This window comes from Equus caballus, chromosome 29, assembly GCF_041296265.1.
Source record: "Equus caballus isolate H_3958 breed thoroughbred chromosome 29, TB-T2T, whole genome shotgun sequence".
NCBI lineage: Eukaryota > Metazoa > Chordata > Mammalia > Perissodactyla > Equidae > Equus > Equus caballus.
The window spans coordinates 43,783,895-43,796,439 of NC_091712.1; the positions used below are offsets into that span (position 1 = coordinate 43,783,895).

Consider the following 12,545-nt stretch of genomic DNA (forward strand, 5'->3'; position numbering starts at 1 on the left):
TCTGTAGAAAATATTTGCAAATCATGTATCTGATCAGGGCTTAATTTCCAAAATGTATAAAGAACTCATACAGCTCAACAACAAAAAAATGAACAACCCACCCAAAAAATGGTCAGAGGCTATGAACAGACATTTTTCTAAAGAAGATTTACAGATGGCCAACAGGCACATGAAAAGATGTCCAACATCACTAATTGTTAGGGAAATGCAAATCAAAGCTATGAGATATCATCTCGCACCCATTAGAATGGCTATAATTAACAAGACAAATAAGTGTTAGGTTGTGGAGAAAAGGGAACCCTCATACACTGCTGATGGGAATGCAAACTGATGGAGCCACTACAGAAAACAGCATGGAGATTTCTCAAAAAATTAAGAATAGAAATACCATATGATCCAGCTATTCCACTACTGGGTATTTATCCAAAGAACATGAAAAACGAATTTAAAAAGATATATGCACCTCTATGTTCATCGCAGCATTTTTCCCAATAGTCAAGACAAGGAAGCAACTCAAATGCCCATCAACAGATGAATGGATAAAGATGTGGTATATGTATACAATGGAATACTACTCAGCCATAAAAAAAGGACAGTATTGTGCCATTTGCAACAACATGGATGGAACTTGAGGATACTTATGCTAAGCAAAATAAGTCAGAGAAAGGCAAATACTGGATGATTTCACTCATAAATGGAAGATACACACAGAGATAAGGGGAACAGATTGGTGGTTACCAAAGGGAAAAGGGTGGGGGAAGGGCAAAAGGGGTAAAGGGGCACTCAGGTACGGTGGACAAATAAAAACTAGACTATTGGTGGTAAGCATGATGCAGTCTATACAGAAGCTGAAATATAATGATGTACATCTAAAATTTATACAATGTTATAAATCAATGTGACCTCAATAAAAAAATATATATATATACACAACCTCTTTGGTTACCTACATTAATGATGTCATGCATGCCACTGACTTACATGTTTTTCTTATATGAAAGATAGACAAACTGTCTAAAATCAAATACCTAAAACATTAAGAAATATAACCTAATTATAAAATGTAAAACAATTAATGTTAAATGTTTAGTATTTGTGGAAAGGGAAGTGTAATGAACATATGCATATATAAATAAAGGTATTTCTTCTTAGACCCTGTCTTGGTCTGCTCAGGCTGCCAGAACAAAACACCAACCTCAGGTAGCCATGATCAAGGTGTGGCAGATTCGGTTTGGGTGAGGGCTCTCCTCCTGGCCTGTGGACGGACACCTTCTCACTATGTCCCCACATGGCCTTTCCTAGGTGCGTGCAGGGAAAGAAAGCCATAAGAGCTCTCTGGTATCTCTTCTTATAAGGACACTAATACTGAGAGATCAGGGCCCCACCCTTATGACCTCATGTAACCTTAATTACTTCCTTAAAGGCCCATCTCCAAATACAGCCACACTGGGGGATTAGGGCTTCAATGTGGGAATCTAGGGGGACACACAAACTTTTAGTCTGTACAATATTACAAATTTATCCTAAAATTCACAAACATCCAGAACCCTACCAACATACCCCATGTCGTGTTTTCAGGGTAAGTAAATGTGCTGCTTACACTAGTGTCGGCAACAGGCTGAGGTGTTGGCAGCTGAACTGCGTATCTCCAAATGTGAGCAGTCTGATCTCCAGAAGCTGAGGAGAGAAATAGGGAGAAAGTTACCCAAAGTACACACCATGCATAAAATATACCTTTCGCGAGGCTCTAAGCATCATCAGACTTTGTAACTTAGTGATCATTAATGAGATGAACATATTTTACTTAGATAGCTATTTCTGAGACTGCATAATGTTACTGAGACCTGAGAAAATATGTAAAATTGAGATCATTACTTTTAAAAATATTCCCCCTTTCATTTTAGGGTAGAAAGTTGCAAAGGTTCAGAGAAAATTTACAAATAGTAGATTTCATTCTCCATATACCTAATCTAAGTAAAGTGAAATATAATTACACTATAACTTATAACTAAAATAGATTCCGAGGTATTTCAGAAAAGCGAGTAACAGACAAACGCATGTCCCCATCCACTCAACATCGAGGAGCCGCACAACCTGCCAGGTGCTCATTAGTATCAAGACCTCATTTTCACCAGCCAAGTCTGCAAGACGATGCCTGGACTTGGAAACAGAAAGACAGAGGGCAGCTGGAGGGCACAGCCAGGCCCACAGAGGTGCCGAGACGGCCATCTCACTCGCCCTTACAAGAGCCCGTCTGAACCCCACCTTCTCCTCGTGGCTGAAGAGCTTCCCAGAGAAGCGGCCACATGCGGATGGCAGTACACATCTCACAGTGTCAAATGAATTTACTGCCTGGCTTACAGTGTCTCTTGGAATCGGCATCAGAGCCAAACTCCATCTACCACTCCTCTCTCCAGTCGTACTACTTCATCCATCTCAGTTTCCATCAGCCCCTCTCTGAGAGGTCTCTTGATTTCCTCACCTCCTTTCCAATCCCTGGTTGTCAGTGGTCTCTCCATCTTTCCTCTTCCCAATCACACAAGAAACAGCCAATTTAATAAGGTCTAAACTCCTCGCCTCCTTCACTCCCCAGACATTTATTAAGGTATCAACTAGCAAATGTGGTCGAGGCTGATGACTGTCAAACTGGCCTTCCCACCAGGTTCCACTCGCATGTAAAGCACTCGACTAGCCCTACTTCTGGGCTCTATTCCACAGACAACTAAATCTGGCCCGCAGGCCAAATCCAGGCAGCCACCCATTCTAAAGGCTTACTGCACACAGCCATGGCCACTCATCTGTGCACCTCTCTGCTGCCTCTAACTTAACACAGAGCTGAGTGGTTGTGACACACATCAAGTGACCTTCAAAGATGAAAACATTCACTTCTGATCAGCAGGAAAAAGCTTGCTGACCTCTGGTCTATCCAAACACTTTTCCTTCAAGATTATCAGCAGTGTCCCCAATTTCATAGGAAAAATCCTCACTACAATAATAGAAGTGTGTTTAAAAACACTATATAAAATTACGACAAACCCAAGCTTCCACAGTGTAGAAGAACTACCTAGAAAAGAAGAAAACACTGGCTCTGCCGATGACCATGATGACGTGAGCCTCCTGTTTCTCTCTTTTCTGTATTTTGGATGCATACAGGATTAGGACTAGGCAGGAATGACAGGGCTTCAGAGAACCGAATTACAGTCCACTGAGAATCGTCACAGTGCAAGCAGGCAGTGGCAATGAAGTGCTTCATAAAAAGACTTCTAGAGGAACAGGAGTCAATTTTAATCTCACAATAAAGTCAAGGTCATCTAACTCTCAATCCACTACAGTTAAAAAAACCAATCTATTCAAAGTATTTTTCTGTATTCATTCCTCACTTAATTCATAAAATGTCTACTAACAACTAACTTTTGTAAAAGGCATGGATAATCCTGACACTATGTATAGGGAGGGAAAGATTACAGCTGTTTTAAGATTATCAATAACTTCATTCAATAAAGAAAAAAATCAACATACCAGTGAGAGCCAACTGCTCTGATGGATGAAATTTTATAGAATTTACTGCAAAATAAAAAAATTACAAAAACAGGTTTAAAATAACAAAAAAGATATCATCAATATTTATTATAGCTACAACGTGTGATGCAGTTAAACTTAAAAATAAAAAGAACTATACTAATTCAATATTAGATCTTCCCATTCAATTAAACTATGAATAAATGTGTAAGTTAAAGAGAACAGAGATACAGTAAAAATTAACTATCACACTGCTCAGACACAGGACACACAGAAAAAGAATATTAACAATCTATTTCTTTTTACAGGTAGGGAAGTCATCTAGATTTAAAAATAAATCAGGACAAAAAAAGAAAACGTGATTACGACAGCAAGCAGAGGCAGCTGGCAGTTGCGGACACTGTTCTTGCCTACCCGCTGGCCATGAGCCCACCCTCCCTGCTCCCCGGCTCTCAGAAACGCAGTGTTCCACTCCAGGAGGAGACGCCAGGAACTCAGAGCGCAGGCCTGCAGCATAATAGGGAAGATGGGGATCAGGCTAGGATAGTCAGGATACCTTCCCAGGCTCCTCTCCAAACGTGGGAGTGAACTGGGTGTTGAAGGCCATGGAGGCAGTGGGACCTGAAGGCCCAGATCCCTCAGAACAGGTGAGCAGAAGACGTGGGCCTCCAGGCACTGCCAACGAATGCCTGCCCTGGGCACATAGAAGGCAGACTCGAGGGGCAGAGGAGCCAGGGTACAGGAGACAAGGTGGAAGCACAGGGCCTGTGAAGGCGAGCCCTTGAGGACAGCACCCTTGGAAGAAGAGAAGGCCGACACACTGGTGTTTCCAACGCTGAAGCCCCCTCCCATCACCAGGCCTCACTAAACCAAGGCCAGCATGCACACCCCATCTGCTCTGGAGAGACAGCGAATCTCCCCAGATGAAGGGACACCATGCAGGGCCCGCACAAATTTTTCACATGTAATGCCAGGTCATAAAGTAAAAATGACTAGGCAGAAAAAGGTCCCGTGAAGAAAGAGAGTGAGAGAAATGCACAGGGCTGAGGCACGTGCTAGAAGATGGCACACAGAGGTGAATGGAACACGACCTCAGCCTGAGGGACTGAAGACACTCACCATGGAGAAAAGGAAACAGAAACCACAGAAAAGAGGAAAGGAAATGTGTTACCAGCACCTCAGGAAACAGGTTCAGATGACTGGGAACCAAGAAGAAATGGACCAGATAAGCAATCCCACCGGAATCCAAGCACTGAGGTTAGAAGATGCACTTAAAATAATGGTGCTTCCACTCCACATATACCAGAACAGCTAAATTAGAACCCAGCACACAGAGAGAACATGGACCAACCAGACTCCCCACACTGCTGGCATAATGGAGGGCAAAGGAACACAAGCAGGCACTGTGGAAAATGTCTAGGGGTCTCTGCTAGCAAGGAGCACCCCATACAATCCCACCTACAGGGAGTCGCACCCAGAAATGACTATGTGCATACGCATATATATGCAAGATCAAATAGGAACTGGACACCTATAATTATCTCTAATAGAAAACTGGAAAGATCCTAATAAACCGCAGACTATCCCAGTACTGTAGTGCCAGACAGCAAGAGTCACATAGCAAGAATGCCACACAGCAACGCAGCAACGACAAACACAACACAGACCAATCACACAGTCAGGACCCAAAGCTGGGAGATGGCCTCAGGTCTTACCACTGCGTAAAAATCTGAGCTGCACACTTGTGATTTGAGAGCTCTTCAGTGTGTATGCCACACTGCAATCAGCAGTTTACAGAGGCAGCAGAGAATGAGCAATCCCAGGCCCCACCAACACCGTGGTACTCAGCTGACCAGGAGTGAGCTGCAAGTCGGCATGAGCACTGGCTGGAGGCCCAGAGGGCACCCGCTCGCCCCCACACTTCACCTTCTCACCCAAGCAAAAACAGGTTCAGTTTCTTGACTAATTAGAGGGATAAAAGAAGATTTTGCATAATGTTATGATAAAAAGGAACTTTCAGAGAATAAGAAAAAACCAGAGAAAATTAAAAACATGACAGCATGAAGGGTTTTTTTCAGCGCATGGGCTGAGAGATGAAGTTCAGGAAATCTCCTAGAAATAAAGAAAAAATACGGTAGAAAATGAAAGAGAAAAAAATAATAAAATAAGAGAAACAGTGTGGGAGTTCAAACATTCTGATAGAAATTCCAAAACACAAGACTACTTCCCAGAACTTACATTTCCAGATTGGAAAGTCTCACCCAATGTGCAAAACAATTAAAAAAAAAACAAACAGGCCTACAGAAAAAATCCCAGAAGCTTCGAGAGAGATGTGTGATCACCCATGAAGGACCACGGTTGAAAACAGCACTAACCTTTTTAACAACAATCCCGGAAGCCAAAGAATATGGGAAACTATAACACCACCTCCCAATTTCTGAGAGAAAACTATTTCCTACACAGAAGACCATACTCAGCCAAATTACCAAGTATAAAGGTAAAATATACCTTTCAGACATTTAGGGTCTCAAAAAGTTTCCTCTAAGACACCTTTTATAAGGAAGCCACTGAAAAAGAGAGGCTTCCCTGAAGAGAGAGAAAAATGGGACCCAGAACAGAAAGCAGGCCCCAAGGGAGCAAGGCAGAGGGACACCCCAGGAGGAGACAGGAGGGGACTTGCAGGGCAGCACTGAGGAACCAGGTACCAAAGCTGCCCAGAGGGAGCAGAGGCCCAGAGGACCCGCTGAGTCTGCTCACATGAAAGGAAGGTCACATGTGCAGCAGAATGTAAGGACAAACCAGGGACACAGATAAATGAGGTGACAAGAAAACAAGGCAACCCTTCTCTTCAGAGAAAACACAACGGGGATTGCAAGTACAGTGCGTAAGTGGGTAGTCACGAACAACGCAGATGTGGCCACAATTAGTAAACCGGAATGTCCATTTAAACAAAAATCGTGCTCTAGATACTCGGCAATGACAAGAGAAGAATGTATGTGGCAAGTGAGTAAATCTTCATCTTCCTTAATTGCGTCACTTCTTTGTCTAAAATTCAAAATTAGCAAACAACAGAGTACTATTAGAAAAATGGAAGAAAAAAGCAGACTACTCAGAACTGTTACAAGTGGCTGCCTGGCTGCCTTTCTGGGAAGTGAAAATATAGAGGAGAGATGAGGCAGGAGACTGCTGTTAATTTTTTATACACAATAATAATAATGCCTTATTAATTTTTAGACTATGTGTACGTATTTAATTTTTTAATGTTTTTTAAAGAGTAAATCTGAAGTGAGGAAGCAGAAATAGAGAACACAGCATGCACACATTTAACAAGGTCTGGCTATGTTGCTGAGCACCTATTCCATCCACCCCAGGGAACCAGCAGCGAAGAGACACAGGGTTCAGGGAGACAGTGGGTATAAGCCAGAGAGGAAGAGGCGAGGCGGCACCATGGGGGAGGATGTTCAGTGTGGGGAAGGCGTGAGCTTGCTCACACGCTGAGGGCAACACCCTGGCAAGACAGACACAGGCAGAAGAGACAGGGACACCTGAAGGAGTAATGACCCAAGAAAGAGAAGAGCCTGGGGTCCACAGCCCTGACAGGACAACAGACACATCCTCCACCAATGCCGACAAGAGGACGCTCAGTTGATGTCTGTAGGTGGGGGCAGACGTGAGTCCAGAAGTGGGAGACAGACACCATCTCTGAGTTTGTCTACAAAAGTTAAGGCATGGTAGTGGCCGGTGAGGGGCGAGGGAGCCAGAAGGCAGCCTGACAGACAGACTAGAGATGATGCATTCCAGGCGGAAGGAACCACAAAGGGCTGGGAAATGTGAAGTCTGGCAGGAACAGTGGTCCAAGCAGGGGTACAACTGAGGGGGCAGGAAAGAGGTGCTGCATTAACTGCAGGCAAGAAGCCCAGCAAGAGACGCACCGCTCACAAGGCCCAAACGCTGCCTTTGTAGATCACTGCACCAGAAGTCAACCTCTAGAACAATTCAGTTCCAACACTGTCTACGTGTGGCTTTCTATGGAACAGTAAATAAAACCGAGATAACAACTATTTGTGCACTGTTGCGGGAGCTGAGCTTTCCCTTTATGAAGCTCCCACAGCCAGAGGCGCAAGTCTGCCTGTCCGTCTGTGAGAATGCCCAGCTGTCCCGACAGCGGGGTCACCACACCGCCATCAAAGACCCGTCGGCCTCATGACGCTCACCTGAACCCACGTGGCCTGTGTACTTGACGAGGCACCTTCCAGTCTCTATACTCCACAGCAAAGCCGTGTGATCTGCAAGGTCAAAACAAACAAGAGTAACTGAGCTGCCAACAACTTCACAGTCTTTCTAAAAAAAGAAGATAAACATTCTAAAAATGAGAAGTTACATTACCACTAACATCTACTGCAACTCTGATTATACTACACGGTAACTCAACTGACCAAACAAAACATTTCCAAGAGGGGAGAAGGCAGTGACTTGTCTGAGGTCATGGAACTGCAAAATGGAACCAGGCCCTTGATCTGAGGTCACTCTCACTCACTGCCCGACTTCAGACTTGAATACAGATGTCACATACGTCATGGCTTCATTATTTTGTTGAAATACGAAGACTTTTACCACCACAAAATATTCAACTGCAAATAGCAGGTAGAAACGCAAATCCAGGTACAAATTATTTGAGAAAATAAATATTCATTTGGACCTTTCCTCTTATGGGCATAACAATAAAAAGATAAAAAGTAGACTTAATAGGAAAATCTGAAAAATAAATGCCAATTATCCAAATGAGATTTCAGAAATATCAGAAAAGGACTCTTTTATTATTTTTTTAAATTGTTAATTTCCAAAACAATCTGGGGTGCTCATGTATGAACATAGTTTTAAACAGAGAAAGAACTTTCTTCATCATCCCAAGCAGTTTACCATTTCCTGTCTCCACTTTAAAAGGCAGAATCTAGTGAGTAACTTCTCACAAGCTGGAAAAGCCATTTTCAACAAGTGAACACCATTTTTAATTTTAGCGATTCTTATCTGAAGGGGTATTAGGTTAATACCCCTGACAGCTCAGCTGCACCTTAGACAGCTTTCAAAAAATATCTTTAATGAGAAAGAAAGCGATCTCTCTAACGCCCACCCCATGACTCTCACAGGCAAATGCAGGGTCACCAGCAGCCCCCCTTCCACCTAAATCCTGGACCGCGTGGCCCTTCCAGAGATCACACAGCACTGCCCTTGGCTTTACCTCACAAGTGGGAAAAAATGGGACACGTATTTTCAAAGCAGATGCACATTAGATTATGAATAACAAGAAAGCCAATCAAAAAAGCACCTAATATGTTTAAAAGACACTCCGCCTTACGTTGCCTCTACCATTCAAACAGGATTCCTTAACACAGCGGGCTGAGTCCCAGAGCCGGTGTTAACTCACTCAGATGTGTCATCACGCTCACGAACTGCACAAGGCCTGACAAAGGCCGTCAGAACTAAGCGGGTCAAGACTAAGAGCTCTGGTTTCAATGACTGCTCGGCCACACATCTGCTTCCAGGATCACTCTGCTCCCAGCATCTGCCCCAGCTGCCAGTCATGCCCAACAAGCGGCAGCTAGTTCTGGACTCACCAGCAGACGCAGTCCCCAGCACCACGGGCTGTGTCCTCGCCACACTGACATCCCAGATGCCGTCCCTGTGACCAATGTATTCCTTCACGAGCTGGCACACGGCCCTCGATGTGGTGGTCTTGAAGCTGGAGACGATCTAAAATCATGATGGGAAGGAAGGAGTATTGTAGACAATTTACTGAGTGAATGTTTTTGAGTTAAAAAAGGTAAAGAAGAAGTTGTCTTGAAAGTGCATAAATCATTGAATAGAATATTTAAAACATTAAAGGAACAGAACATAAGCACAAAAATTGGCCCATCCAGCTGGATATCCCAAAAAGGAATGAACACCCTACAAAGGCCTCGGAAGCCGCCCACAGCTCCCCCACACTTCGTATAAGCATGCCCTGCCACAGAAGAAGGGCCTACTTATAGCTGCAGTCACTCTTCCACAAGTCCAAATCATCAGACAAAATTTCAAAATTCTTTAAAAAAAAAAAAAAAACAGAGAGCTAGGAGGACATGAAAAAGTCAGGAAGGCATACCCCAAACCCTTAACACTAATTACTTTTATTGTTGGGGGACTTTCATTTTTTTCTGTTTTTGGTAATTTACACCAGCCACGTATTATCAGGAAGAAAACAGCCCCAGGTAGGGAGGAATCAAAAGACGACACTTCTAACAGATGAGGTTTGTCCAACATTGTTTATTGAGCACACACAGCACCAGCACTGTGCTAGGAGGGGACACAGAGCAGAGTGACAGCAGGCCCTGTCCCCGGGCAGAGCAGTCTCACAGGGACAAGACACGAGAACACACAGGTGCATATGATGGTGAGACATTGTCTAGTACAATACACACAGCAAACAACTCTTACTTTCTCTTCTAGGAAAAACAGAAAGTGCATGAGGAAGACACTAAACACAAAGAATTCTTCCGTTTGGGTTTTAAATTGTTCTCAGACAAAAGAATGGCTTTTCAGCTTGTAAGTCAATCAGAACAATGTAGATTAATCAGAATACTGAAACTGTAAAATCAAGTGAAAAGGAAATATTGGTGGTATTATCAGCTGTTTTAAACACTGATTCAGCAAAGCCCTGAAAATGTATCGAATATGATCACATTAAAATAACAATCCACTGTTACATCCATTTGGGTATGAGCATTCAAATTACTCCTGATATACAGTGAAAGACTGAAACAAGACACTTGATGAAGAGACCGACTCCTTCACCAGTAATAGAAACAGGCTCCATTTGACTTGCTTAAACTTAAAAGGAATTACAAAACGACCTGCTCAACTGCAAACCCACCATCATCATCTTTTTCTTTTTGAAAGCTTTCATCCTATTCAACCTAGCAAAAGTGTCCCTCCACAACAGAGAAAAGTGCTTCTGCTGGCACAGTGCCATTCCAACATTAAATAACATAACATTTAGGAGAGAGTAAAATTAACAGGCAAAGCTTTCCCCCCCAGTAAGTGGTGGTAAATTTCACTTCCAAGCCTCTCGCCATTTCTAACACAGTATTATCATGAAGAGAAATGAACCACTGGGACCACATTTCACCGACCCCATTCGAACGGTTAGAACAGAGGGTCACTGCTGCAGGACTCACGCCAACCGCGTTTCTGGCGGAATTTTGCAAGAAGATAATATGCTGTTTATGAATATTGTAACGAATCATTACATGTGTTGCTTCCAAATGCCCATTACACTTTGACCACCTATTAACTATTTGTTCTTAAAAATGTTGACTTAGTCACAACTGCAAAGAGGCCCAACAAAAGAGACTGAATTATTCTGAGGGAACATTCATGACATAAAAGCAGCAGAATGAAGCAACAAATTGATGCTTACCCTGTCATCTTAATTATCACTTTAACTGAGATACAATCTACAGTGCTTTAAAAAAAGAAAGGGCTTTTTTCACAATGAAAGACACTTATCCTTACAAAAACATGCATGAAACACTTTCACAAGTTCCTTTAAAGAGGTTTGCTGGTTAGACTGCCACGACTCCCACCCAAAAGGCATGGGAGACATGTCCTTAGCCACCAGGCAGGGAAGCCCACTTCAGGTTCACTTCTGCTTTTATTAATGCACTTCGGTTTCCCACTATCTCACCACACACGCTACTCGCCTTTCTGGGCTGAGTCAGGAGGGAAGGAATGTTGCATTCAAGCTTACTACCACCTCGTTGTATTCATGCCTAGCTCTACTAGCAGATCATTCTGCTACCAAGAATACACGCAGCACAGATCAGAATATATTCTGGTATCAGATTTCTTCTTCAACTTTCAGATAATGTCTTACATTTTCATTATTATTCTTTAAGATCGGTACACACAGTGCGTACAATGCTGTGAGGATAATTAGTCATACGTTTCTTACAAATTCAGATGAATTTCTAGTATCTAAAATGAGTGAGGCTTCAAATATCTCGAATACACATTTTTTAAAGCAAAGTATTACTGTACATATCCTTTGCCCAAGTCTTATTTTTTACTACTCATGGTAAGGGATAACTTTATATAATCCTTTCATCCTGTACTTCACAAATGCTCAGAAAGTTTTAGAATTCCAAACCATACACTGTATACATAACCTAGAACCACTGGAATAAGTAATGTAATTCAAGATAATATAACAAGCAGTTAAATGAGGAAGAACATAATCTCACACTACATTTTGAATAGAAAGTTTAATGTTATTAAAAACTTCAAAACTAGTAAGTGTAAGCTCGATAATAAGTAACAAAAAATGTTTTTAATTAGCCACTTACATTCTAGAGTTACCAAAGGAAACACAAAATGTTAGCAATATTCAGATTTTTTTTTTTAACAACAAAGAATTATCAAAAACTTTCAAATAAGCAGAAACAGCAGTAAGAATGAATCTGGTCTGTCAACTGCAGTTAATCTCACTTTGGATATCATGCTAAATAACTTTAAGCTCAAGGGAACAAACTAGAAAAACAGAAAGCTAACCATAGCTCTTTACGACATCATAGCAGATGCACCACAACTTTCAACTTTTCCCTCAGGCTTAGCAAAAGGAATGCATTCATGAAGGTTAGGTAATTAATTTACCTTTTACATATTTAAAACACCCCAGAGTAGAGACCCATACAAAATTACCTTAAAATATTACTTTATAGTAGCACTCCCCCATAGGTAAATTAATTCCCAAATAATTAAATCTTTGCCACTTTAAAGAAAAAGCAAAATACCACGAATGTCCCTACTTGCCTTGGAGGTAGACCTTTACTTCCTGATCATACTTAGAAAATTAGAGAATAGAAGAGGGAATTAAAATGGAACTATGGCTCAGAACATAATTTTCATTGCTTTATACCCATTTCTTAGCTTTCTCCAAATTCAGAGTCTCTATATCAAGCCAAATAACAATACAAAGTGTTATTTCCCCTCAA

The 12,545-nt window shown here is 42.1% G+C and overlaps 1 protein-coding gene across 18 annotated transcripts in view; it reads right to left on the reverse strand.

The window, feature by feature from the left end:
- The window catches only part of WDR37 (WD repeat domain 37), an 81,906-nt gene that overhangs the window by 29,044 nt on the left and 40,317 nt on the right, over positions 1-12,545 (reverse strand). For 14 of the 18 annotated variants that reach the window (XM_070254957.1, XM_023632023.2, XM_070254954.1 and 11 more), the window contains 4 exons: positions 9,135-9,270; positions 7,734-7,805; positions 3,520-3,564; positions 1,601-1,677 (listed from right to left, as the gene is read on the reverse strand). In XM_070254957.1, the coding sequence (XP_070111058.1) occupies positions 1,601-1,677; positions 3,520-3,564; positions 7,734-7,805; positions 9,135-9,270 (330 nt within the window). The remainder of the gene's footprint in view (positions 1-1,600; positions 1,678-3,519; positions 3,565-7,733; positions 7,806-9,134; positions 9,271-12,545) is intronic. The other 4 variants (XM_070254964.1, XM_070254963.1, XM_070254967.1 and 1 more) reach the window with 1 other exon arrangement.